The sequence below is a fragment of the Colletotrichum destructivum genome, chromosome 4 (genome assembly GCF_034447905.1).
Source record: "Colletotrichum destructivum chromosome 4, complete sequence".
NCBI classification, from domain to species: domain Eukaryota; kingdom Fungi; phylum Ascomycota; class Sordariomycetes; order Glomerellales; family Glomerellaceae; genus Colletotrichum; species Colletotrichum destructivum.
Window position 1 is genome coordinate 444,200 of NC_085899.1, and position 25,410 is coordinate 469,609.

The following is a 25,410-nucleotide window of genomic DNA, read 5'->3' on the forward strand; positions in this document are numbered from 1 at the left end:
AATTTGTGGCAAAGAAGGCGAAACTCGTGACCAGCACCAGCACTGACTGCCAGCGCCAGATAACTAGACCGGCTTTCCGTCAACGAGGCCTTTGATGACGATGAGGACTGACTGGATTGCTATTTGCTGACTCACTTCTTCATTGAGGACCTCAGCGCCGGCCGCAACCGGACCTGCAAGTACCGGTGCGGACACTAATTGCCACGACAAGTCCGTCTCCCCTGAAACCCTCGTCATCATCATGAACACCACCGCAAAGCTCTGCCGCGACATGGAGAAGAGCCACTCAGCCTTCTGCTCGATTACAGCCCATTATACCTCCAAAAGTACGAAACCATGTTGAAGCTGCTCTTCTTCGAGTCTGTCAAAGATAACGTCGTCTATATATTCCATGTCATACACAACGAGGACCTGAGTAAGTGCAGCGGACGCAATAAGGCGGAATGGACGGGTCGGTTTGCTTTTGTCGCCGTCGAGCAGATACTCGAGCATTCACCCTCAGTAAAAGTAGCCTTGATACCACCGCCGACGAGAAAGCGGCCGAACAAAACTCTCCAAAATATTTCAACAGAAACCTCTAGTCATCTTCAGCTAGCTTGTGTTATGTGGATGACCATACTGAGCATACGTCCGATCAACCGCCCGCTAGCTCCTCCTATGGGAGCATTTGGAATCGATGACACGTGCTTGAGGAGATTTGGCCAGAAATCTATTGAACAAGGACCGCTCGCTATCAAGTCGCGTCTTTTTGTGCCTGACACCGTTCAACCGAATCTCGAACAGAATCTCACACAACTCCAAGCAGAAACAGGCCTCAGAACGGCACTACCTTGGACTCGGTCACGTTCATCCTGGCCTGCGCCAGCGAGATCTTGTTCAGGTCCGCGTCATAAACGGCGTACATGGCCTGCAAGAACGGCGCGCCGAGACTCGTGAGCCCGTTGGCCAAGCCGCCCTCCAGCCCGACGACCTGCGGCATGCGACATTGGCCCGCCGCGCCGCCACCGCCGCCGCTGCCATTCCCAGTGTCGGGAAACATGAGGATGCCTAGCGGCACATTCATCTTGACGGCGTCCCCGTCGAAGCCGAAAACGAGGCTCATGCCGGCGCTGCCCAAGCTGCAGGGCATCGGGCCGAGGAGGGTCGCGTCGCCGTCTTTCTCGGTCTTGATGCCTAGCGCCTTCGCCATGCCCGTAACGGCCTCGAGCGGGAGGTTGAGCGCCGGGTTGCCGGTGTCTAAAAGAGCCGGGGATGGCTGGGAGATGAGGTTGGCGGCCGCGGCGGCGCCCTTCTTGGCCGCCCGGGCCCCCTTTCTTTTTCCTTTACTCTTGTCCGTGCCGTTGCCGCCCTGGGTGCCGGCACCGGCTTGCCCGCTTACAGACATGGAACTGAAGCTCACCACGAACTGGCCGAATTTGCCTTGATTGTCTGGGATGAGAGGTATGTCCTGGAGCTTGCCGTCAAACTTGGCGGTGTCCATGCCGCCGAAGGTGATCGATCCGTCCGAGCCCTCTTAAGTTGAAAACGTCAGCTCCCATGCTACTTAAATGTGTGTTCTCGGATGAAGGATGCACAGCCAGTCGGATTGGAGAATTGCTTACTAAAGTCGTTGAGATATACACCGTAGGCATTCTTGCTGATGACCCCGGCCTCTTTCATACGAGCCGGGACGTTCACGTACGGCGTAGCGGCGCCCTCGTTCCCCACAGGACCGACTCCAAAGACCGAAAACGATGGCGTGTTTGGCGGGATCTTCCCCGTCTCCATCAACCCGATCTGGGCGGCCGGCACCTGCGCGCCCCCAAGCATCAGCGCGTCCTTGACCATCGGACCCTGGTAGGACTCCCCAGTACCGAAGCTAGTGTCGAGGGTCTGCCCGGTCACCTTCTGGAACCCCTTGGACTGCTTTGGGTCGAAGGAGCCAAGAGTGAGGCCGGACTTGCCCTTGGTGCACTGCTGCTCCGGGTCCTTGCAGACGGCGCTGCCGGTCTCGGCGGCGATCAGGTCGCTGCTGCCGGTGTCGATGATCATCCGCACCATTTGCGGAGGGTTACCGATGCCCACGTCGACCAGGGGGAGGATGCCCGTCGCCTCACTGTCAAAGTGGATGATGGGCATCTGGACCACTCCGGCCGGTCCCTTTGCGGCCGGCGCCGGGGCCGCCCCGCCGGCGGGTGCAGAGAGGCATTGGGAGGAAAGCAGGGCGCCGACAAGCAGCGCCAGTGGACGTCGGATATCCGCCATTGGGGAGAGCGTGCAACAAAAAGAGAATCAGATCTCAGAACGAATATTGTAAAGACGATTCTAGCGTTCGAAGCAGAGACCAAGCAGCAATAAAGACAAGGCGACAGCAGATGCAGATTGCTCAGACGCATCTCAACCAATTTCATCACCGAATTATATAAATGCTGTGGGGGGAGCGGTCTGTTCATCAATTATTCCGTGGAAATGTGTCTTCAAAACACGAATGATGTTCGGCCTGCGGCAAGTGGATCATGGAAATCATCCTCGTAGGAGTCACGTCTCTCTTTTGCCTCCTCTTTTACAAGTTACATCGTACAGGCAGCAGCCGCCGTAGACGATCTGACGCAGATGGGAACATGGGACGATGTTCGTATGGCAGATCCTGAAACGATGGGTCATCCTGGTGGCAATAGAGTTTCTGTACAGATAATATCCGCAGCTTACCCGCGAAGTCGGGTGTCAGAGTTGAAAAAGGTCGAGCAGTTTGGGGAGGTATCAGGATTATCTGTACTGTAGGAAGGGATAGAAGGTTTGAAGGTCCTGGTTAGGGGTATCAAAAGTAAAGAACAATTCTGCCGCAACAGCATTATTGTAAACTAACAATGTCACTTTCCAACATCGGTCTGAACTGGCTGTAGAGCGAGCTTCTTTTGAAGACTATGGAAGGTAAGGAGCTAGAAATTAATTTCACTACTGACCTACCCATTCTCCAAACATCAATCTCTTGACCCTGTATGTCAGTGCTACAGCCTATAGCATCGAGGTCCTTCACTACAGTCTACTTGGTCCATTGGCGGCTCTTTTACCTTCTTTTGCCGGCTTGGCCTGCGGTTGACAGGCATCGGCCTGCTCAACGCATTATTTTTTCCGCGTCTAAGCTGGTTGGCCGCGGCCGTGACTCGCAGCCTGAATCATGTCTTTTGGCCCAGTGACTCGGCAGTTGCCGGTAACCGCGGGCCTCTGTCAATGTGTTCCTTGCTCGTCTCATCCGTGACACACACCCGTCACTGAAACTGGGTTGTGAGGTTCCGCCGCAATGGAGCGCGCTAACGTCTGTAACAAGCAAGGTTAAAGGCTGCACGCGGCAGTTTCATTAGGTGATAGTAATACACAGTACATCACATAGCCCCAGCTACAGAACAAGATCATAACACGGAGCAAAATGGATAATGGGGATTCAGGCATCTAACGCTTGCCGCTATGGTGTGATCATGTGTTTGAAAAATCGCGGCAAAAGTCAGTAGTAACACAAGGACAGCAAGTGGTAAGACAGCTCGAATACCAGTGCTCATGTGGCAACGTATCGCGGGGCAGCCGCTCCGGTATTGACGCGTTTCAGAAAGTCTCCGAAAGCTTTATGACAGACGGGCATCACAGGAATACTTTTTAGATCTCCTTAGATCTGTCTGGCGTATCCGATCAGTTGCTCTGTTCGGGATTGGGAATGTAGATAAGCGCTTGTCGCGAGAACCGACTACGACGTCTAAAACGTCCTGGGTGTAAAACAATATGTTTTCCTGATTGTTGGCGCTGGATCCAAGAAACCATATTTTTTTTTCAGATCTAGAGACATGCTCAGAAGATGTGCCTCAACTATTGATAAACCCTGAGTTCGGCACATGAATTCTGGAAGTATTATTGTAGGAGATGAGACGGTTGTATAGATTCTAGTTGGTTCCAATGTCCTCTTCTTACAACTTTCAAGATAATGTCTTTTCGAAATACCTTGCATTGTTGTAGTTTCTTGGAACATGTGTGAAATCAAGGGCTAGTACGTTCAACAATAGCCGCTGCCGGCCAACACAGACGAAATGGGCGGAAGGGGCAACCTATTCTTGTAATATGGTTTTGCAAAATGCGTCCTTGTTTCACATAATTGTTACCTTGACTGTTATTGGTCTCACGGTCACCTCATCTGACTCATGAGCATGAATCTACAATGAACAGTACACTTCCCTTGAGCTAGAGAGTAGCGGAGCTGCGTTTCAGTCCGCCGGTACCCAGAGCTGGTTACTGGGATCGGCTTCATCTCGGATGACATCGTACACAATGACATTTTACCACAAGCCGCTCCGCGACATTGCATATGCGAAATGCATCTCGGAGCCGGTTCATAGCTTACTTGAGAAGCCTCTCCGCCCTCTCTGATAAGCCCCTTAAGCTCAGCAAACTCCTCCTCTTCTGGACGGTTGACGGCACTTGTGGTGGTGGTTGCAGATACGTTCCCATGCCGGCCTTTCCCTGTTGTCCACCCATCCCAGGCGTGTAGCTCAACGGTGGCGGCAAGACTTGTCTGTAGTGCTGCTGGGTTTGCTCCTGATCGGGATACTGATAGACTGTTGCCGGAGCAGGCTCGTAAGTTCGCGAACCTGCCGCGGACTGCGATGGGGGTGACCAATACGCGCCGGGGCTGTATGCCGAAGAACCAGAGTAAGATTGGTGAGAGCTTTGCCAACTCTCATGCGGTGGTGGATGGCCCTGGTTGGGAGATGTGAAATAGCCTGGCAGCGAGTTGGAAGGAGAGGAAGATGTGAGAGTGGAGGTTGGTGATACAAGTCCCGGAGAAGGGCTTCCTGCTCCCGTGATCGGGCTCATTGGTGTGGCCGCTGAGGCTTCGGATCCCACCTGGTACGACCCGCTCGTCATCTGAAAGTCGTGATTAGCATCAGCACCAACAATGGTTTCGAACGGAGCGAGTGTCCAGACTCACACTACCGATCGAGTCGAACGTTTCTAGTATCCTCAACGCTTCCTTCTGTTCTTCCGTCAAGCTTTTGATGCCCTTCAACATCTCGCCCGGGGACTTCCCTTCCATGTTGGTAGCGTGTGGATCTGCTCCCATCGCGAGCAACGCCTCGACGGTCTTTGGGTTTCCCTTGCGCGCCGCCACATGCAAAGGGGTCTCGCCTTTTTGAGACAGGGCTTCGGTAGAGGCGCCGGCGGCAACAAGCACCTTGACTGTGTCGGGACCCCCGGTAGCTGCGGCAAGATGCAGCGCTGTCTTCTCCTTTATCGTCAGACCATCGATCTCCACCCCCTGCTCGAGGAAGAGAGAGACCACCGATGTCTTCCCTCGAGACGCGGCGCAGTGGAGAGCATTGAGCCCACCGTCAGTGGTCCCGAGAATGTCCGCGCAGTGTTGCAGAAGAAGCACGACGCATTCAAGTTGCCCCATCCACGCGGCGGCATGAAGGGCGGTCCAGCCGGTTGAGCTTGCGATGGAAATGTCGGCACCCCTGCGAAGCAACAACTCCGCGACTGACGCGTGACCAAAGATGCAGGCCAGATTCAAGCCCGTTTCAGCGCAGTCGGAGGTATTGGTTAACAGAGACCAGTGGTCTCTCTCGAGGACCTTACATTCCTTGACGAAACCGAGGGGCCTGGGGCACATCAGGTCAGTGACAGCCTCAAAAGAACGAGCGGGAACTACCAAATTCTCCTACCGGCGAGCATAACTAAGAACGGCCTTGAACAATTCCTTGCCGCTGGGATCGTATATTTTGTTAACATCGTACCCCTTGTCCAGCAGGTAATTTATGATCTGGGCCTGTCCTTTCTCACAGGCCAACTGGAAAACGTCTTCGCCTCCCAAACACTCTTGGCTGGCTCCTCGCTCGGATAGATAGGCAAATGTCTCCGTGTTGCCTGCAGATGCGGCAATGGCCAAAGGCGAGTACCCATCACTATCTTTGATGTCGAGGCGCGAGGCCAGAGTGCCAGCGAGTTCCATTTGCTGCGCAATGAAGGGTATGTTGACGTAGGCGGCAAGATGAAGGAGGTTGAAGTTCTGAGGCACCCAATAAAAGCTCTTCTTCGAGGTCCAGTTGTAGTATGTAAACCACCAACTCTTCCTGACAGACGAATTACTCTGGAAGAAAATCGAGGAGAGGTCGACCTGGGGATTTGATGCCGTCCGCAAATGGTCCGGCCAGAACAATACGGCATATACAAGAAATGGGAACTCGGCAACTCGCTGCTGTGCCTTGGCTTGATCATCGGCTTCGCCCGATACCCATCCGGCATTGAGACACCCTTGCTCAAGGTAGCGTATACAGAAAGATGCGATCTCTCCATCCACCTGAGCTGTGTCGACGTAGAACTGGGAGAGGTTGGCATCGCTCCAGAGGGGACCGCTTCTGGCCGTCAAGAAGTCCTCGACCGACAGATGAGGTATCTGCACTGTCTCGTCTTCTGTTAGAGACAGCAAAGCTCCACACGCTGCGATACCCTGTCTGACCATCTCGGGAGGGTCGGGGGAGTGGAAGCCCATGAGGGTGAGGGCGGTCGATAGCTCGCTCAGATACATGGGCCGCTGAGCAGCGATGACCCATCGGAGAAGAGCCGCTGCCAAAGGAACGAGACTGGGAGGAATCTGAAGCAGCATGCGGCAGTACATGTTGTCGATGCCCGGCAACAGTTGGTCCACGGCATCCTCTAGCTCGGAAACAGGGTGTCGCTTGATCTCATCGACAGCGAGGTTGACCCAGAGGAACGTGCCGTCACCCCTGCTACGGAGCCCAGCGTCGACCATGGCGGAAACGGACTCGTCATATCCCATCTCCTGTGACAGTTCGGCAACCCTAGCATTGATATAGTGTTCTAGAGAACCCTGGCTGGTCTCCATTTCCTCCTCGTCGTCTTGCTCCTCGACTCGGGCTTGGAAAACCCACTGAGCGTGGGTCTCTGACTCCTGGTCGTTGGACGGGTCAGCAAATGGGTCTTGTGACTCTTCGGTGTCTTCATCCTCTACAGGCGGGTCGAACATATAATGGTCCGCCGCAGTCTGCTGGCCGGCAGCCCCGTGCCCTGTGTGGTTCAGCGGCGGAGGTGAAGCAGACTCCTCCAGGGATAGACTCGCAAACCCATGTTCAAAAGCGGGCTGGGGTGTGGTATGGCCGTCAATTGTCTGCGCGTTGGCTGTTTCGGCCTCCAAACTGGCTTTTCTCTCTTGCATGGCCAACCTGACTATGTGTGCCAACCTTCTTTTGGGTTGAGAAGAGTCCCCAAGCGAAGTCGTCGTCGTCTTCGTCACAGTCGTCCCCTTTTCCTGATTGAAGACGGTCTTCCGAACTTTGCCGCCGGTAGGCGCAGTGGAAATGTCGATGCGTGGGAAGCTGGCGAGATTGTTAAGGATACAAGCCGGCGCCTCGCGGCTGATAAGTATCATCTTCAGACGGGCGTCTTCCATACGGGGTCTCCGGTGAGCATGCTGCTCTTGTCCAAACAAGCTCGTGATCTTTCGCAAGAGGCGGACAAGACTGGCCTCTTGGCACTCGTCGAGCCCGTCGATCAGGCAGCGTACGGTCCCGATGGCCGGGTCCCGCAACATGCTTGCAAATATCCTCCACAGCGCTTCAAAGGACGTCGGTGCAAACAAGCCCTCTTTCTGGATCTCAAAGTCGGGTAGAATATGGCTCAGCAGCGCCGGACGAGCTTGGAGCAACAGATGGATCAGGCCTCGAAGAAGCGTCACAGCGGTATTTCGCTTCTCGTTCCTCGTGTCGAGGAAGTAAAACAAAAGGACATCGTTCGGCGCGCCCCGCAATGCCTCGTTCTTCTCTAGCTCATCGAGCAGAAACAGGGCCATCATCGTCTTCCCCATACCAGAACCTCCAGAGATCCATAGGAGCTGTGGCTCCGTGTCGTAGTGGAACCATGATTGGAAGCTGGCGTTGTTAAGAATCCATTCGCAGGCTTTTCGAACCAGGCTAGGCTTGTCGGATTCGACTTCGTGATGGTCGTCAACCGGATTTGTGAGGAAGAGGGCTTTCTTGCAGTCCAACTCGGTATTGGCTGCGCTGCTGTTGTCTGGTCCAGAGCATTTTGGTTAATAGCCATTGACTTTGCTTTATTTTGACACAGTCGATATGGGAAATGGCTTCTTTTACGAACCGAAATGCAGGTAGCTACCCTGGAAGCTGTTTCCAGTCAACGATAAACCATGGTTGTGAAGCGTCTCCGAGATAATGTTCGACGCAGAGTGGAAATTTCTGGCCATCTTCAGACTTTGGTTCGGGAGTCCGATGTACCTTCAACTGCTCAAAAGACTGCTCGATGGCCGACAAAGACGCAGGTTTACAGAAAACTGGTCTTCCGTACGCATCGGCACGAAGAATGAAGAAAGGACGGTTGAGAAAATCTCAAGATTTTGGTCAAGAGGAGGAAGTCTGAACAACGCCAGCGTGAATAAGGCTGTGGCAGGGGGCCTTGTCAAGGGTCGGCCAAGACGGACGAGGTCATCTGCAGGCTGGGACACAAGCTGCCAGTTGAGTCCAATCAAAATCCTGCCGTGACAGTCTGACTGCAGATGGTAAGCTCTTACACACGTTGGGACGTAGGCGCTAAGAAATGCGCCCGCGATGGTCATGAGGGTCCCGCAGCGGCACACGCATTCAGCCTCTCCAACCAATTTCAAGATACTTGGATGTGGACGGCTACACTGACAGACACTTCATGCAAAAGCTAAGGAGTCAACGATAACTATCGCTTGTTTAAGGCTTCGACAATGCCTGGTAGGTGTCAGATGGATCCTCACAAAACTGCCAGCTGATGGCGCCAAATAACTGCGATCCACAGGCGCCTGCTAGGCTCTTACACCACATTTACAGACACGCCAGACAATTGATTGACATATTTGGATGGTTTCAGCCTTCTCTTGAAATAGAACAAAAGGGGTTGGATGTGGAAGGGTATGAATGAAGAACGAGTTTCGACCCAATGATAAGCCATGAAGGCTGTCGGAGCTGGGCCGGCATGCATCCCATGCATCCATCCCTCCAGCCCCTGTTCGTTTCCCTCTCCCTCCCCCCTCAACAAATTGGCACGTTTCTTTTTGAGTAAAACTACGTTGTCCGTCCTTCTGAGGAGGATTTTGACCATCGCTGATTGATTGTAGGCGAAGTGCTCAGAAACGCGCAACATGCTCACCCGGTTCTCTGCAAAGGACCCGTCTGGCGATGATGAAGACAGAGGCGGCGGCGGTTCAGCCGGAGAAGCGAGGTATGTTTCTTGAGTAAAATATATGGCTTCCTTCACAGATAAAATGCTCACGTGGCCGCAGATATTCTACCAAAGGAACGTATGGGCTGAAAAAGTGCCACGACGCCGAAGACGCAGTCGCAGAGTGAGCGGTTGATCCCGTCTGAAACTATGAGGAAGCGGACTAAAGAATACCTGCTTAGTATTGTTTTCGTCCATGGATTGACGGGAAATCGCGAAACTACATGGACTGATAAGTCCACCGGCGTCTTTTGGCCTGCTCATCTCCTGAAGGACGAAGTCCCCAGGACTAGGATAGTCACATTCGGCTACGACGCCGACGTGGTGCACTTCTGGGCGGCCGCTTCGCAGAACAGAGTCCGCAACCACGCCGTTAACCTCATCAACGCGGTATCGCAGCTCCGTGAGCGAACAGACACCGATGACCGGCCCGTCATCTTCGTCGTCCACAGCCTCGGTGGTCTCATCTTTGAGGACGCCATGCTGGCGTCGCGAAACAGCGCCGAAGCGCACATCCGGAGCATCTACGACAGCACGGCCGGGGTCTGTTTCATGGGCACGCCGCACTGCGGCTCGACCCTTGCGGGATGGGCAACCGTCTTCGGGCAGATCGCCACGGTCGTGAAGAAGACCAACACGAGCATCCTCAAGGTGCTCGAGCCCGAGTCCGAGGTCCTCGCCCTGATCCAGGGCGACTTCCACACCATGTTGAGGAACCGAGCCGATCAAGGTCGTCCGCCCCTCAAAATGACTTGTTTCTATGAAGAGCTCCCCGTCAAGGGCGCTGGCGATGTGAGTACTTGACCCCTGGAGGCGTCAAAGTTGATGTTAGGGGATCTACTTACACCTAGTCGCCACAGATCGTTCCTAAACACTCGGCCATTCTTCCAGCTTACAACTCCATCGGTATTCACAAGAACCACATGGACATGACTAAGTTCTCGAGCGCCGAGGATCTAGGCTATCTTTCGGTATCGACAGAGATTCTACGATGGGTTCGGGCGATCCAGAAGGCCCAGCGATCGGCAGCAGTCGCTCCAAATGCCTCCAGCCAGACCATGCCATCGCCGGGGCTTAGAGTCCCTGCTCCATCTCAAGGGGCTACGGGGGCGTATCTTTCGCCAGGAAACAGTCCCTTGCCTCTGGGATACGGGTCAAATGCACAATGGTACCCGTCGGGTGCTTCCTATTCCCAAGGGGACACCGTGATATCTGGCAGCATTAACAACCATGGCAATGGAAAGTTTGTTACCGGGAATACTTTTCAAGGGCCGACTTCCTTTTGACTGGCAGACAAGGGCTTTGAAGGAGAGGAATATTGAATTGGACTGCTGTGGGGATCCGGGATCCCACTACAACTTTCCTGGCAGCTTGCCATAAGATCAAAAACAGAACGGCCGTCAGTTTCAATCACGACATCAAACCAGCTCACACATATGGCGGAGGAAAAATATTGATCAGTTGGCTTCAATGAATACCAATTTTTGAAAGATTCACCATAACTTTCTCGAGACGGCGAACTTGTTGGCATTTCAAGAGAAGCACGGAGCTTCGGATTGAGCATGGAAAGAATATTTCGTAGGCGTGGCACATTGATCAGGATGGGACCAAAACCAGGAAATCTATCAAATTCTCAACCATTATAACTGTAGAAGAACATCTTCCTTCTGAGAAGATCTCTTTTGCAAGGATGGATAGCTTCAGGGCTGTTTCGGTAGCCAACGAGATGGTGGAAGGCCTCGTTATCGACTCGACAATGCCTGTATCATCTCCGTTACATTGAGAGGAACTGGTCTCCCAAAGCACGATCCATGCTCAGTGAAGACAAAAGTGTGATTTTGCACTACGCAGAAAGAAAATCAGGCGAGTACTCTCACATGGGTAGTTACCAGTGTCTTTTGAGGAAGTATACGTAAGATTACGACAGCCTTTAGGATGCTCAGGTAGCTCTTCCTCCCGACTGAAGTCACCTCTTGGAGAGACATGGCGCGGTGAAGCAGCTGGAGCCAGAGACTTTGCTATGATTTGATTTTCGAAAGGCATCAAGGGGCTGGCCACGTTCACGAGTTCCTGAAGTCATACATGACATGGCAAGGGATCACTCAGCAGTTGATCGATTGGTTCTTTGATCTCGGCGACGTGTCTCACTCTCCTTTGAGACTCGACGCCACCCCCTTGCTTAAGCGCTTATCAGGACTTCTTGGGTGGTATCCAAGACCAACGGTGCATTGTTGGTTGTTGTTATCACCATCCGCAGAAGTCAGATTGTACAGCGTTTAGAGGCCGACAAAAAGTGATTGCTTCTTTTTTTATCAGCCGCAACTAGAATAGGATATCCAATGCCTCTCTCTCTGCAGACAGTACCAGACTTGCCTACCAAAACGCAACCGACGCGCCCGCTTGGCCGAGGGGTAATCGCCTTCAAACATGGACGCTACCTGGAAGCCCGATCGCGACGACATCATATCGGCGACCGCAAAAGACCTTCTGGAGCGCAGTCAAAGGCCATTTTACGAGAACCTTCGAGGCTTTCGGTTTTCCCCCAAGGATGTACCCGACGACGTCTTCGTTTGGGTCAAGCACAGCTTAGGGGGCGAGCCTCTGAGGTGCGAAGCAAACACTCAGTACTTTGTACACAGCGAGATATCCAAGATGGACGACGCCACAAGGCGAATGTACCGCGCGCCAAAGGTCTTTGACTTTTTCGAGGCAGAAATCGACGAACTGCCATACGGAATACTCGTCATGGAGTCTGTTACAGGCGTACCGGTTAGCGGGGTCATGAGGGACATTCGCAGGCAGAATACTGAGCAAAGGGAGCGAGGGATTGGCCTCGTGGAAGGCTCGGCATCTGACGACAGCCTGCAGCAGCACCAGGAACAAGAGCACCAGCAAGAGCGTCACAACAAGATGGCATCCGAGACCCAACAAAGAGGTCAGGAAACGACTGAAAACCCGCTGGCCCAGCCACAGTAAGAACAGGAGCCCTGCGAGAGGCAGGACGTGGAAGATGTCTAGGAGACGTGTGAAGAGCATCCAAAGAACGACCAGCAGAGCAACAAGGAAGACGAACAGAAGCGCATCCTGGACGGAGAACTTTTACCGCTCAAGAACCGAGTTGCGGATGCCATCTGCTTCCTGTTGTCACTTCCCAAGCCGCCAGATACCCGCCCCGGACTCGTCAGCGGTGTACGCATCAAGCATTAGACCTTTAGAAGGGACAAATCCGACGCGCTGTTTGAGTTTTCAGACGTAGAGCACCTTCAGACCTACGTCAACGAAAAGATATCCGAGGTACTTCCCCCCCCCCCCCCCCCCTTTTTTTTTTTATAATGGAAGCATCTGGGAAGGCTGACATGGAGTGCGTAGACATTCCCAGATCTGCCGCCGCTCAGATTCGTGCACGAGGGTTTGAGGCTTTGCTACTGCGACCTCAACTTTGACAACTTGTTGTTGGAAGACGCCGAGGACCCATCAGGAAGTATCATCATCATCGACTTTGAGCACGCCAGCTGGCCGCCGTATAGTTTCTTGATCTGGGAGGCGTGGGACAAGCGAGAGTTTGCCATGGAAGAGCGCATACGGTCCCGTTTCGGCCTAGAACTCAGCAGAGAGAATGTTTATGCTCTCTTCGCGCTTCTTCGCCAGCGAGAATGGGATTCTGCCATTACGATTTCTCCTAGTCCTTCTTGGGCCGCCGTCTAGCCAGATTCTGTAGTCCAACCAGCTAATAGGAAGGCTTCATTCGGCAGGTCGTTCAGTCAGTTGTCCGTAGAGTAGATAAGAATCGGATCTTTCATGGACTGGCTGGAATAATCTAGGATATACGCAAGCTCATTCTCATCTTCACGGCCCCGAAGTGGTAACCAGAATACTTCTTTCAAAACGGCGAGGACGTGACGGGCTTTTTGCACTTTTTGCCAATAGTTCTCGATCTGGTCTGGACCTGTCTCATGATATGGCCAAAGTATCACTGCAGCCCCAAAGCAAAGTCACAATAGCTTTCGACCCCTGAATATGATATTGTTGCGGGCAGACGCATAGAAAGAGGCAAAATGTGCGGTTGTATTGTAATGACTCTAGGATAGACAATTCTAATGAGTGAATGAGTAATATATACTCCTTGGAAGGCCCATCCTGCGGCCCTTGCTCAGCCACTCAGTCTTCCTGCAACAAGAGTCAGGACATCCGGGACACTTGCGAGTGTTTCCGAGGGCCATACAAACGAAGGGCTGCAACTAGTGGCAAAAGACCGCCTCTCTCATTGACTGAGTGAATGAAGCCAAGGTCATGGTGAATTGTGTGTGGTATTGTTGATTCAAGTGCCCGCTGGAGCCACGTTTTGTCAATCTAGTCGGCGTACACCTGATTTGCCACACCCACGTGAACTAAGTATCCATAGCTTAGATGCAAGCTGCTATTTAAGAGATTTAGACACAATCCTCGATTCTTTGTGTTTACTGTTCCAGTAGAAACAATCTGAAGTTACTCCCGAGCTTTGCGGCCTTGATCAATCCTCACGTCGCAGCCGTGGTTTGTATACCGTCATCTGCTGAAACGAGTCAGAACTTAGTTCCAATCGAAAGCAAAACTCAGAGTAGTGGTCTTACTTCAGTGCTTCTCGGTGTACTTGTCCTCAGGATAAGGGCCAAACTCGGTGGTTTGACGCTTCTCGGTGTACTTGTCCTCAGGATAAGGACCAAACTCGGTGGCCTGGCGCTTCTCAGTGTACTTATCTTCGGGATAAGGACCGAACTCGGTGGTCTGGCGCTTTTCCGCGCTACCAGCCTTTGAACCCGGGGCTGCAGCGGCCAAGCTGGCGGCGAGGGCAAGAATTGCGGTAGCCTTGATAAGTTGCATAATGAATGGTATGAGATTATGATCTGATGATCGAATTTGTAAGTAGACTTGTAGGCAATGAAAATGATGTGTGAGTTGGATTGTTCCATTGGTCTTGGGAACCGGGCGAGAACCGCGTTTATGTACTAATGCTAGTGGCACATTGAGACAGCGTAGCCTCTTGACTGTCGGGCTCTCTTTTTTCGACAGTGCCATGTCGATCGTAAGCCATCAGGACATCGTAGACGGTCACTTTTTCCCTCATCTGTTGACTATCGGCGTCTCTTTTGCGAAAGTGTCATGTCGAGCGTGAAGCCACCCTCCCACGGATGCATGGCATCCACTTCACGACACAACACCCTTGCGCCGTTGTGGAATGTCATGACTTGTTGAACCATTGCAGCTACCCTTGTCTACCATGGACTGGAAAGCTTACATTAGATCCAAGCTTGGGTGTACTCGGGGACTTGAAGATCGGCAGTCCGAAAGCCCGGTGCCTGACTCTCACAAAACTCTACACTATGATGTTTCTTCCTTCGAGCATATAAGGCCACTTCTCTGTCGTACTGCATTGACGTTTCAATCCCTTGTGCATGAACAGTGCTTCTAGTCTCCTTCTCCATATCGCTTCTTCTGATGATATTCTTTGTCTCCACAATGGCTGTCCAGAAACTTGTGTACACCTCATTGATCGTTGCTCTTCTTGCGGTTGTGTACTCGGCTAGTTCTCGATTCGCAAACATCCCGAAAGCTCCCTTCGACAACCCTTGTAAACGCCCGCCTTATACGGTCCGGACATTGTCTTACGACCCACTCATTCAACATCTCGAAAACTTCATCACACCCCAAGAATCTCGACACCTGGTCGCCATTGCGTAAGCCAAAGACTCATTCGGGGGACCGTATGCCAGTTGCTAATGACTCGGCAGGCAACCTAGGTTCGAGCGGTCTCTTGCCATCAGAACGGACGGGCGATCTGTGGCCGCCGAAGAGAGGACGAGCTCCACCGCTTACCTGCCGCCAGACGACCCTGTCGTTCAATGTATCACGTCCAGGGCTTCCGAGTTCCAGGGATACGTGGATACTGGCATGATGGAAGACCTCCAAGTCACGCGGTATCTGGAGGGACAACAGTACACGAATCACTATGACTGGGCAGCCAACCCTGCCGCGAGAAACCAGACGACAAACCGGGAAACAACTTTCTTTGCCGTCCTCGATGTCGACTGTGCCAGCTGCGGGACCAGGTTCCCCAAGATCTCGGTCGACTGGGCTCTCGAAGACCCAAAGTGGTGCGAGTTCGTTGATTGCGCGGCTTCTACGGCGCTGACCGTTCGGGCGGTTCCCGGGAGTGCTGTCTTTTGGCGCAACCTTCACGCCGACGGAGCCGGTGACTTGCGAACGCTGCATGCCGGCTTACCTGCGGTGGGAGGCAAGAAGATTGGGTTAAACATCTGGACCCGTCGGGAGATTTAGTTTGCCGAACCCCTTACACGTTATTCCACGGGGCTCGGTATTGAAGAACGCCCGAAAGGGATACTAGTCGGTAGTGCGTTTCTAAACCATAACCTTATATTCCATAACTTCACTCCACATCTGTGTCGATCTGCTTTCGGAAAATGACTCATCCTTGTGGGCAGTTGGTTTACAGACTGCTTGGAAAGCTTTTCGACCAGTTGAATCAGTCGCATGTCTAACCAGAATTACACTGCGGAGCATTGCTCGCCGCTGTCGTTTCATGTTAGAATCGCGGCAAAGCCGGCACTGGGACCAATGGGATAGACCACGGTTCCAAATTCTATTTTGTTTTGCTAAGCTCAAGCATGATGTAACTATCGCCTCGCAACACAAGGGTCCATGAAAGTTTTACATGGATCGATCCGCGAAATCTCAAGGAACTTGCCTAGAACTGCCTGTCTTCTGTTCCCTCCTATCCTTTTCCGAGACTTTCCGTTCAGCCTGTTTCTCTCTCTCATCAACACGAGGACGGACTTTCATATTCATTTTCTTGTTGAAAACTTGTTTCTATGGAGAACAGCAAGCTACTTGGCCCTTCCTCTTTAGGCGGCGATGCGAGATACACGGAAGAATTCGTTGGCAGAGTAGGCCGGAAACCCAGCTTCACTCGGGTTCAGATCTTGCGATGCTTTATGGAACTCTTGCTCATTATCCTCCTCGCTGCCACGTTTGCTGTCCTTCTCAAAGAGGGCAGCCAGAGGAATCAGATCTTGGACTCTCATGTCTTCCGCGCCGGGAGCGATTATAATCATTTCGTGCCCCATGGTATCGATGCCAAGCTCGCAAAGGTTGTGTACGGGATTCCAACTGACGTTCAGAACAGATGTCAGCTCAAGGGGGGTCCCGAAACCATCAGGGCCCGATGCCTACCAGGTTACAGCCGAGGCTTTCCACGATCGTGGAACGTTGAATCAGACACTCGCGTCTTGGCAGACGCTCTCCCATGGTAGGAATGCCACGACAATCTATTTCGTGCGTCGCGTATTTTCCCTGACGAATTCCAAGGATTTGTCCGAGCCACGCCCTATGACGGTAGCGGGGCCCAGAAGCCCTTTGCAGGAGGTCTATTTGAAATTGCCGCCTTTCATCAAATACACTGTCTGGTAAGTTCCCCCCCCCTTACGCCTCCTCCCGTTGTTCCGTATTACATACCTCAGTGACTGACTGCCGGCGAAATCCAGAAATCCATCCTAGAAGACTTTGGTCTCCTTGCCGCCGGTGTGCCCAAAAGCCAGCTGCCTGGCTACTCCAGCGGCGTCACGCTCACCTGGGAGGAGCACAAGGCGCATTGCTTCAACTACGTGCGGCAAGCTCTGATGTGCTTTGCCGACTCCACCGCCGAGGGCCACATGGACAAGGACCCCCATCGCGTAGCCGACCGTGGTGTTATGCACGTCTGCAATGACTTTGACTCGCTGCTGGCATGGTCGCGGCAGCCAGAACGAGCGCTACCCAGTGACTGGAGGATCACGGATTAAGACATTGGTTGACTGTGTTTCATGGGACTGGATATGTATAGGCTGCTGCTGTCAGGTTGCGAGAAGCTTGGCTCAAGCGGGGAAAGGCTTTGCCTTTGGGCCTTGTTTCTTCTTTTTTCTTCTTCTTCTATATGTAAGAGCTGAAATACGAACGAGTTTCCGATTTCAAGCTTGAGAATATGCTCATGTGATACAGTCGTTTTCCATTCATACCTCCTCGTGTTTTCTGTCCAAGTCGGTTCCTTAAAAAGAATCATTGGGACTTAGATTCCACGTAATCAGATTAGAGGATCTGAGCTCGCATGAAGTCGAACTTTACAAACAGGAACTATGCGCATCTTTCTAGTAGCAACTGAGGTACATGATGCACCATCTTGGGTCGAGGGTATTCCCACGGGAAGGTAATAGAACCGAAATCTTTGGATAAGCTTGACATGCGGCGTGCGTCTGAAAACGCTCAGACTGCAACTAACACTACGCCGCTCCTCTGACTATCATACATGATGGTGGCTGCGGACATCGTCCTTGGCCTTTCCGGGGAAATCCTTTGAGAAATGGCCGCAGTCAGGATACTGAATCTTCGCCCTGACCTCAATGTCGTCCGGCTCGTTGACCCGCGTCAAGACCTGCGTACAGTGCTCCGTGTGCGTCAAGACGTCCTCCTTGTGCACCATGCGGCCCTCGGTCAGCGCCTTGTGGAACCGTAGAATGTTGTAGGCGCAGTGCGTCTTGTGCAGCCTGTTGGTGAGGTAGACTGGCCGCACGTCGGCGCCGAACTCCTCTTCCGTGACCGAGGCGGTCTTGTTCCGGTCTGTGTAGAACACCCACGGCCCGGCTCTACGGAACTCGTCGGTGAGCTCCCTGTCGAAGCACTCCTCCGGGACCCAGCAGAACGAGAGCACATCGAAGTGGCAGCCGCGAGCCCTTGCCTCACTGGACGTGCTGCCGCAAGGGCTCACGATGACCCCCTCGGCGTTGGTGCGGGGAGGGGTGACGATGAACTGGAAGGTCCAGGTCACGGAGAACGCAAAGACGATGCTCAGTGCGAGGCCGACGAGAAGCCTAGACAGGATTTTGCGTTGGCTGCGCCGCTGTTGCTGTTGCTGTTGTTGCTGTATAGGCGATAGAGCGAGCGCCTTCTCGTCTTCCTCCCCCTCACGGAGCATGGGGCGAGTGGCGTCTTCAGAATCGTAAAAGGCCATTATGTCGACAGCTATTGTTTGAGTAAATATGAATGTAGGAAAATGCGTGCATGGAAGAAGAGCTTTTGCCTGGCTGTCGATGTCCTCTACGCAGATGATGTGGATGTAAGTGGGCGAAGGCTTGGGAAGTTCCCGGCTTACCTGACAGCAATCACTGAGTTCCCACATCCTTGACCCTTCGGGATTCAATTACTTCGACACGTGAAGTAGCCTCGGCTGCGGCTTCGAGATGTTAATCCTATCTTCAGTCGTCATTCAACTCAAGGCTATCAGTCCGGGTCAGCTCGACTCATGACGCTGCAGGTCGGAACCAAGCTTTGTCTCCAATCGCCTGACACACTGGTTGAGGTTTCGGTCTCACTTAAAAACTCAGATTTCCGTTCTTAGTTTAAACTAACGCAAATGACGTCCACGCGACTCACATAACTATCACACTGCACCTAGATGATCCGCTATCACAGAGAAATTCTGCTCCGGAGGGTTAAAGCGAACCCACCCGCCTCGGCGTAAACATGACAAAAGTTGCGACATCGATGATCGACTCAGCTATTTTCAACTTGGCCGAGTCATATACCCGATCTCTGTCTAATAGGTCCGCTCTAGCTTCCGTTTCGGCTATGAGAAGCTTCGAACAGACGTCTAGTGGCTTCCGAAGACTCGAAGTTCAAGGAGCTTCCTCTCTCAGTTAGACCGGTAACGACTCTCCCCTCGCCTCCTATCTCATTACCTCCGACACAGAGACCAAATGGGCTGGCAAGGAGTCATGTCTGTTGATCAGCATTGTTTCTCTGGAAGCCTGATTCATGAAAGAGTCCGGTGGACGTTTGCAAGGCTAATAATCAAGGGCAACGCCGTCGACAAGTCATCTGGCCCAACTCCCCCCGCACCAAAGGCTTAGGACTTGTCTCTTTTCTCGTACATGCTGTCTCTTTCTCCCCCCCGACGCGACCATGAACCCCTTTGTGGCCGACAAGACGACGAAATACGACACGGCCGAAGATGTCCCAGACAGTGAGAGTGAGGACCACCTTTCCTGGCGACACAACACCTCCTCCCCGGCCGTTGTGACTGTCTCGAGAGCGTTCTACTTCACATCTCTGCTCTTGTTTGTGATATTTCCCATCCTCGCCATTGCCATTGTCCTCCTTCACGGGAAACTTGAGGCCGGACGCATCGACAGCGGCTTCCTTCAAGGCTTCCCTACCGAGTTGGGTACGTCTGGCCTAGCCTTCTCTAGACGATTCTTTGAACCTTGTAGCAGCTGACAGAGGCACCGTGTCAAAAGACCCAGTCAAGAGTGTCTTGGCCAGCGAGACAGTTCGGTTCACGGGCGGTCTTCATTACCACCCAAACGGAACCCTGTACCGGGAGACGATCGCCGGCGAGCCTCAATATGTCGGCCCGCCCTCGCCCGATATTGACTTGGCGTGGGACACATTGCTAAAAGGCAAGTGAGCGCGTGCAGTCGGGCGTGTGTGCGGGTCTGACGCGGTCAACAGGCCAATACATGAATCTCAATGGCAACGAAGCCTCCACCATGGTAGGGCGAACTTGGAAAGATGACAGTGGCAACTACGAAGTAGCGTATGTTTTTCGAATCTCATCCTTTGTTCACGTGTTTTTTGCACAGAAGCTGACGCTGCTAAAGTCTAGATGTGATGCACACCCTTCATTGTGTGGTAAGTGTCAATTTGTTCCTCGACAATTGCTGTTGTTGTTGTTGTTGTTGTTGTTGTTGTTGTTAGTTGTTTTTGTTAGTTGTTGTTGACCCTGATCCCAAACCTTTCCGTCAAACTGAACTGTAATCATCATGAAACTGATAGCGGACACAGAACAAAATCAGAAAGGCCCTGGACCCGGAGTACTACCATGAATCAGAGAGCCCCAGGATCCACAGGATGCATGTCGGTAAGCACCACATCCTGCACACCCAGTCCGTGAGGGAAACCCGGGCATCGCTGACGGCGAGACACAGACCACTGCCTCGACTATCTCAGGCAGACCGTGCAATGTCACGCGGACCTCACGCCAATGGTGTTCAGCTGGTCCGACGACGCCGGCAGGGTCGTGGCCGACTGGAGAGAGCCTCACACGTGCCGAAACTTCAACCGCGTCCGGAGCTGGGCCGTGGACCACTTCCGGCCGTGAGAATCACACTCCCTTTCAAGATTGTATAGAATTAGGAATTGCAGAGAAACAAACATGCTGGCATCCGTTTTTGGAGTTCCTAGAAGGGCAGAAGGGATTTCTAACTTCTCTAACCTGGCTAGTTATAGAGGCCAAGAGACAGAAAGTTCACTATGTAACGAGGTTGCCTTCCTAGATATTTCTAGTAAAAAAAAGGAGAAAGTACTGAAAGGGCGCAGTGTATAAAAAACTAAAGAATATGTGATTAGGCTGCTACAGTTCCCCATGCATACTGGGCTCTTGCGGGATCAACTTTGACATCTCATGGCTCATCCCCCACCCCCCCAACCCCAACTCATCCCTCATGTCCCTCGACCGCGAAAGGACTCTATGGCTTCAGTAATCAACTCAAGGAATTGGTCCTCCCCAATACGGACGTCGGCCCAGTGCCATCGGTCCCGCTTTGCAATGTTTCTTCTCCGATCCTCGGCCCCGGCCATTTCGGCGTGGGCGCTCACATACGCCTGACCCATCATCTGCGCCATGTTGCGGAACCCCTTGTAGGACATGCTGGACGGCTGGATCTCGACGACCGCGGCGCCGCCCTCGCGGAGGAACATGGTGTGCGTCAAGCCGGCGCCGTGGACGCCGACCAGGACGTCGGTAGACTGCACCACGCGGATCTGGTCAGGGAACGACAGCGCGCCAAAGTCAAAGGCCTGGAAGTTGACGTCAGGGAACTTGGCTCGGGCGGCGCCCAGCAGGGCGTCTTGGTCCAGGAGCTTGCGGGAACCCCTTCGGTCGATGAGGGTGACGTTGCGGACCTCTGTCGGCCGTCGTCCGGTCTCCTGGAGGATGCCAAAGTGGTGCATGATGCGCCGGGTGAAGAGCCTCAGCAGAGGCGCATCTCTGCAATCCCGCTCCTCCCAGTCGTTCTGCCATGTAGGGTTGCTTGAGCCCGCAAGCGGGATGACGAGGTTCTGGGGTGTCTCGGCAAAGGCTTGGGACCGGGCCGGATCCTCCAAGATGTTTGCGAGACGGACGGGCTCACGCCCAGCAAACATGCCCCATAACGGGTACAGCGGCCCTTCAGGATGATCGTCCAAGAAGACGACTTGGGTTCTAAGGGCGTCGGCAGGAATATGAAGGAAAGGCTTTGTAGGGTCGGCGGGGTCAGGGGTTAGGCGCAGTACGTCAAGGGACAAAGTCATAGACCACAGCTCCATAAGGGAGTGCCAGATGTTCAAGGCACCTTCGCGCTTCAAGAGGATAGAGATGATAGGTCGGGCTTGAGATGGCCTGGGCTGGATCTGTTCTGGCGTAGAGGAGGCCGAAGAGCGATGTGCCACCTTGATATACTTTTGGAACAAGACGCCCGGGCCGGTATCATACCAGTAGCCTTTGATGCCGGTAAAGGGGATAATGCCACGCGAGGATTCACTGGCGGTAGGACGGCGCACGTCGCAATCAAGGTTGAAGGTTTTGGTCTGGGGATCTAGCACTGCACCCTGGGCGAAACAGAAGGCATCGTCTCGGTTCTGAGTACGGCTGTGGAAGCAAGTTAGATTTGCAACCGCGGCCGAAGATGTCGACGTCGGCGAGCAGTACTGGATGGCGCGGTCGCGGAGACCGTAGAGATAGTCGGGACCGAAGCGTTGGGTGCAGAACTCGGGCTCTGGTCCTTGTTGCTCCGGCCTGCTGGAGGCGGCAAGCTCAGGCAACGCAGTCAATACCTCGGATCCTTGCTGGGGCTCGTTGTATCGGAAAGGTTCTTGCAGCCCAACTGCGGCAGGCTGGTTCAACAATGCGAAGAAGGCAAGCAGCAGAATCAAGGCAAGCAAAACAGATAGTCTAACCCGCTTGGTAATAGGTCGAAGGTGCGAGTGCATGTTGAAGGGGGAGAGCATCGTGCCAGAGGTGCGTGCTGGTAGCTAGAGTGAGAGCAGGATTGCCCTGCTTTGGTTGGTTAGAGAGAAATACAGGAAAATCAGGTAGGGAAGAGCATTATTGTTTGTCACTCACCCAGCCACTATTGGATTGAAACCCTGCAAAGAATTGTGATGCTCTCTGTGTGTTTTGTTTGGGTTGCGTAGCATCTGCATACAAACGATGCCGCCAACTAAAATGGTGATGGACGCATATTAGCAGAACTATGATCTGCTTTTTGCAGACTTGGCAATATTCAAATCAGAAATCTTAGGGTATACGGTCTTTATAACCTTGCCGGAAACCAGCAAAGTGATAGGTAGGTGACCCTTATTGCTGCCTGTGGCTGCAGTTTTATTCACATCCGCTTTCTTAGCTTTATCCACCTAGATTTCTTTTAACGTTGCTAATATTTTTAAAGTAAGGCTGCACATTTGCCCTAAGGATCTACCTTCCTATTGTTATGTGTGTGGACCACTTCCGGCCCGTAAGACTCATACTCCCTGTGAAGATTGAAATAGAAGTTAGGATTGCAGAGGAACAGACATGCTGGGATCCGTTTGTAGTGTTCTTGGAAGGGCGGAAGCGATCTCGAGTTCTCTGATCGGGTCGGTTGTAGAAGCCGAGAGACGGAAAAGTTCCTTAATCGGGCTGGTTGTAAAAACCGAGAGGCGGAAACAGTCCTCCGACCGGCCGGGTCGTGTAAGCCGAGAGACAGAACCAGTGCTCGTATAGGCTGCGGCAGGGAAAGCAAAGCCTTAGCACCAGCAAGCGAGTTCGTATACAGCCGCAAGACGTTATTAAACTCGTCCAGGTACTTCTGACTTCTGAGATGCTTTGATGAGGGAGAAAGGGAGGAGTGGAACCATGTCCAGTAGCGGATGTACGTTGAACTGCGTTTAAGACTTTAAGACGGGGACTCTGCACAACCTATCCAAGTGTCGATACGGATTGCCTCCCAGTCGTTTTGCGACATCGTCTGTTCTCAATGTACCATCAAGGCTTCTTTGCTCATCAAGCTCTGGTCCCAAACACTAGCCATCTACAAACCTTCCCCCTCCTCCCCACCCCCCCCCCCCCTCCCAAAAGAAAGAAAAAGTTTACAGATAAAAGGGAATAAAAAAAAAAAAGTTCCAGTGGAATACACCTCAGTCGTCATAGTACTCGTCCGATTCCCCGCGGTCGCTGCCGCTACCGTCCGAGCCGTGCGAGGACCCCCTGTCGCTCTCGTCGCGTTCGTAGCGCTCGCGGTAGTGGTCCTCGGACCCGGACGACGACTGGCGCTCGTGATGGTGGTGTTCGTGTTCGGAGCCGGATTCGGAGCCGGAGTCTGTGCGCAAGGTGGTTAGCCGGATGCCCCTCGCGGGCCTGGGTTGGATGTGGGGGAGGAGGTCAAGGGGGAAAAGGTACCCAGAGCGTTGGCGATGAGGGCGCCTCCGATGGCGCCGACTGCGAGGCCGCCTGCCACGCCCAGCAACATGTTTCCGTTACCGCCCTTCTTCTTTTTCTTCTTCTTCTCCTCCTCGCCGTAGCCATGCTCGTAGGACTGGCCGTACGCTTGTTGGGGGTGAGGCTGGCCGTAGGGCTGTCCGTGTGGTTGGCCGTAGGGTTGCGGCTGCTCGTAGCCGTGCTGCTGACTCTGGCCGTAGTGCTGACCGGCGTAGTACCCCGCGCCAGCCCCGGCGGCGGCGCCGGCGGCGTACTCCCCATACGGTGGCTGCGGAGAGTGACCGCCATACCCCGGCTGAGGCGAGTGTCCGCCGTATGACGGCTGGTGTGAAGGGCCCCCGTATCCGGGCTGTGGTGAGTAGGGCGGTTGTGGCGAGTGGCCACCGTACCTCGACGCGTCGCCGTGTCCCCCATACCCAGGCGACATGGGCGGGGGCGACACCACGGGCGAAGGTGCAGCCGGCGCCTCCCACTGCGAGGTGCCGGTGGCCTGGTTGACGTAGTACCACCGCCGACTGTTCTCATCCCAGCGCTTCACCCACCCTTCCGGCAGGCGCGGCGACGGAGGCCGCCCGTACCCCGACGACGGCGGTCGACCGTGGGCGTCCTCTTGCCGCTGCTGCTGCTGATGCTGATACTGCGGGTAGGGGCTGGACGCGTCACCACCAGAGTCACCGTAGCGTCCCGGCTGGGGCGAAGGATACTGAGGCTGGGATCCGTAGGCGCCAGCCGCGGCACTGGCGGCGACGCCGGCGGCCAGCGAGGTCATGGCGGCGCCCTCGGAGACGGGGTCGGAGTAGGCGGAGCGTGTCGGGTCGCTGGAGCCGTAGGCGGCGGGGTGATCGCGGCGGTACTCGACGGCACCGTTCTGGGGGCCGCCGGCATATCCGTCGGGCGGCCGGCCGTCGTAGCCGTCGGGGTGAGCGCCGTGGTTGGTGTAGCCGTAGTCGGCGTGGCCTGCGATCGGCGGTCAGGATCAGAGGCGAGGCGAGGCGGGGCGAGGTGCAGAGGCAAGCAGCAAAACATGTCGCTCGCTCCCTCCCTCATTAACTCACTCACCTTTGTTGATGATCTCGGGGTCGTCGGGGATGTTGAAGTTGCCCAGCTGCGACGCCAGCTTGGCAACGTCGAAGTTGTCGAAGAACGACATGGCAGCCTTTATTTATTTGGTTTTGAGTTTTTTCTCCTTTTGCCTCTTTCGGCGTGTTTCCTTCTTGCGATAGCGACAGTCTGGGGGGTTGCAAGGTGGACGGTTTGGGGGCGGATGGATTTCTTTAGTTACTTTTTCCTTCCTCTTCCTTTTTTTTTTTCCCCTTCCCGGGGACGTGTCGCGGGGTCAAGTGACGGGTGACGGGTGACGAGTGATGAGTGAGACAGAAGCTGAGACGACGAGGGGCAGAATGAGAGAAAATCAGACGTGGCCAAGCTCAGGGTCCCGCGTCCGACGCCGACGTGCCGGAGGATTCGTAATGCGGCTTCTTGGGCTGCAGATGCAGCTGCACGCCAGATTGGTCCTCGGGGGTCAGGTCGATGTATCTGTCTGTCTCGTTGTCTAGTGGGGATTTTGAAGACGAAGTGAGATGCGCGTCTTCGAGGCGGGCAATTTAGGTCCTTTCGTCATTTTAATG

General features: G+C 53.8%; 11 protein-coding genes across 11 annotated transcripts; 5 read left to right on the plus strand and 6 right to left on the minus strand.

Annotated features, from left to right (window-relative positions):
• Positions 1-814: 814 nt before the first annotated feature.
• On the minus strand, positions 815-2,244 carry CDEST_06039 (Putative aspartic peptidase A1 family, aspartic peptidase domain superfamily; the record flags this gene model as incomplete). The annotated part of the gene is made up of 2 exons (XM_062922198.1): positions 815-1,512; positions 1,602-2,244. The coding sequence occupies 2 exons, from the start codon at positions 2,242-2,244 to the stop codon at positions 815-817; spliced, it is 1,341 nt and encodes a 446-aa protein (XP_062778249.1).
• Positions 2,245-4,362: 2,118 nt separating this feature from the next.
• On the minus strand, positions 4,363-8,242 carry CDEST_06040 (Putative NACHT nucleoside triphosphatase, P-loop containing nucleoside triphosphate hydrolase; the record flags this gene model as incomplete). Its single annotated transcript, XM_062922199.1, has 4 exons — positions 4,363-4,890; positions 4,955-5,624; positions 5,688-8,052; positions 8,137-8,242. 4 exons carry the CDS (start codon positions 8,240-8,242, stop codon positions 4,363-4,365), a joined length of 3,669 nt encoding a protein of 1,222 aa, XP_062778250.1.
• Positions 8,243-9,163: 921 nt separating this feature from the next.
• On the plus strand, positions 9,164-10,529 carry CDEST_06041 (Putative alpha/Beta hydrolase; the record flags this gene model as incomplete). Its single annotated transcript, XM_062922200.1, has 4 exons — positions 9,164-9,243; positions 9,305-9,367; positions 9,426-10,035; positions 10,104-10,529. The coding sequence occupies 4 exons, from the start codon at positions 9,164-9,166 to the stop codon at positions 10,527-10,529; spliced, it is 1,179 nt and encodes a 392-aa protein (XP_062778251.1).
• Positions 10,530-11,670: 1,141 nt separating this feature from the next.
• On the plus strand, positions 11,671-12,948 carry CDEST_06042 (Putative aminoglycoside phosphotransferase, protein kinase-like domain superfamily; the record flags this gene model as incomplete). Its single annotated transcript, XM_062922201.1, has 3 exons — positions 11,671-12,215; positions 12,300-12,432; positions 12,613-12,948. The coding sequence occupies 3 exons, from the start codon at positions 11,671-11,673 to the stop codon at positions 12,946-12,948; spliced, it is 1,014 nt and encodes a 337-aa protein (XP_062778252.1).
• A 906-nt stretch (positions 12,949-13,854) lies between these two features.
• Positions 13,855-14,103, minus strand: CDEST_06043 (uncharacterized protein; the record flags this gene model as incomplete). The annotated part of the gene is made up of 1 exon (XM_062922202.1): positions 13,855-14,103. One exon carries the CDS (start codon positions 14,101-14,103, stop codon positions 13,855-13,857), a length of 249 nt encoding a protein of 82 aa, XP_062778253.1.
• Positions 14,104-14,739: 636 nt separating this feature from the next.
• On the plus strand, positions 14,740-15,558 carry CDEST_06044 (Putative prolyl 4-hydroxylase, alpha subunit; the record flags this gene model as incomplete). The annotated part of the gene is made up of 2 exons (XM_062922203.1): positions 14,740-14,957; positions 15,012-15,558. The coding sequence occupies 2 exons, from the start codon at positions 14,740-14,742 to the stop codon at positions 15,556-15,558; spliced, it is 765 nt and encodes a 254-aa protein (XP_062778254.1).
• A 476-nt stretch (positions 15,559-16,034) lies between these two features.
• Positions 16,035-17,352, plus strand: CDEST_06045 (Putative mycotoxin biosynthesis protein UstYa). Its single transcript, XM_062922204.1, has 4 exons — positions 16,035-16,365; positions 16,424-16,546; positions 16,606-16,703; positions 16,782-17,352. The coding sequence occupies exons 1-4, from the start codon at positions 16,110-16,112 to the stop codon at positions 17,076-17,078; spliced, it is 774 nt and encodes a 257-aa protein (XP_062778255.1). The 5' UTR covers positions 16,035-16,109; the 3' UTR covers positions 17,079-17,352.
• A 220-nt stretch (positions 17,353-17,572) lies between these two features.
• On the minus strand, positions 17,573-18,280 carry CDEST_06046 (uncharacterized protein; the record flags this gene model as incomplete). The annotated part of the gene is made up of 1 exon (XM_062922205.1): positions 17,573-18,280. The coding sequence occupies one exon, from the start codon at positions 18,278-18,280 to the stop codon at positions 17,573-17,575; it is 708 nt and encodes a 235-aa protein (XP_062778256.1).
• An 831-nt stretch (positions 18,281-19,111) lies between these two features.
• CDEST_06047 (Putative mycotoxin biosynthesis protein UstYa) lies at positions 19,112-20,628 on the plus strand. Its single transcript, XM_062922206.1, has 6 exons — positions 19,112-19,492; positions 19,566-19,727; positions 19,780-19,864; positions 19,929-19,959; positions 20,113-20,188; positions 20,256-20,628. The coding sequence occupies exons 1-6, from the start codon at positions 19,231-19,233 to the stop codon at positions 20,426-20,428; spliced, it is 789 nt and encodes a 262-aa protein (XP_062778257.1). The 5' UTR covers positions 19,112-19,230; the 3' UTR covers positions 20,429-20,628.
• A 141-nt stretch (positions 20,629-20,769) lies between these two features.
• On the minus strand, positions 20,770-22,296 carry CDEST_06048 (Putative glycosyltransferase 61; the record flags this gene model as incomplete). Its single annotated transcript, XM_062922207.1, has 1 exon — positions 20,770-22,296. The coding sequence occupies one exon, from the start codon at positions 22,294-22,296 to the stop codon at positions 20,770-20,772; it is 1,527 nt and encodes a 508-aa protein (XP_062778258.1).
• A 734-nt stretch (positions 22,297-23,030) lies between these two features.
• Positions 23,031-25,162, minus strand: CDEST_06049 (Putative WW domain-containing protein). Its single transcript, XM_062922208.1, has 3 exons — positions 24,842-25,162; positions 23,744-24,739; positions 23,031-23,663 (listed from the first exon to the last, which is right to left on the minus strand). Exons 1-3 carry the CDS (start codon positions 24,930-24,932, stop codon positions 23,482-23,484), a joined length of 1,269 nt encoding a protein of 422 aa, XP_062778259.1. The 5' UTR covers positions 24,933-25,162; the 3' UTR covers positions 23,031-23,481.
• Between the last annotated feature and the right edge of the window lie 248 nt (positions 25,163-25,410).

Coding starts and splice junctions, on each gene's coding strand:
- CDEST_06045 (XM_062922204.1), top strand. CDS start 16,110: ATGGAGAACAGCAAGCTACTTGGCCCTTCCTCTTTAGGCGGCGATGCG. Junction 16,366..16,423: donor TAATCATTTCGTGCCCCATG/GTATCGATGCCA, acceptor CGTTCAGAACAG/ATGTCAGCTCAAGGGGGGTC. Junction 16,704..16,781: donor TTCATCAAATACACTGTCTG/GTAAGTTCCCCC, acceptor GGCGAAATCCAG/AAATCCATCCTAGAAGACTT.
- CDEST_06047 (XM_062922206.1), top strand. CDS start 19,231: ATGAACCCCTTTGTGGCCGACAAGACGACGAAATACGACACGGCCGAA. Junction 19,728..19,779: donor GTGGGACACATTGCTAAAAG/GCAAGTGAGCGC, acceptor CGCGGTCAACAG/GCCAATACATGAATCTCAAT. Junction 20,189..20,255: donor GATCCACAGGATGCATGTCG/GTAAGCACCACA, acceptor GGCGAGACACAG/ACCACTGCCTCGACTATCTC.
- CDEST_06049 (XM_062922208.1), bottom strand. CDS start 24,932: ATGTCGTTCTTCGACAACTTCGACGTTGCCAAGCTGGCGTCGCAGCTG. Junction 24,740..24,841: donor CCCCGAGATCATCAACAAAG/GTGAGTGAGTTA, acceptor CGCCGATCGCAG/GCCACGCCGACTACGGCTAC. Junction 23,664..23,743: donor CCTCATCGCCAACGCTCTGG/GTACCTTTTCCC, acceptor CCTTGCGCACAG/ACTCCGGCTCCGAATCCGGC.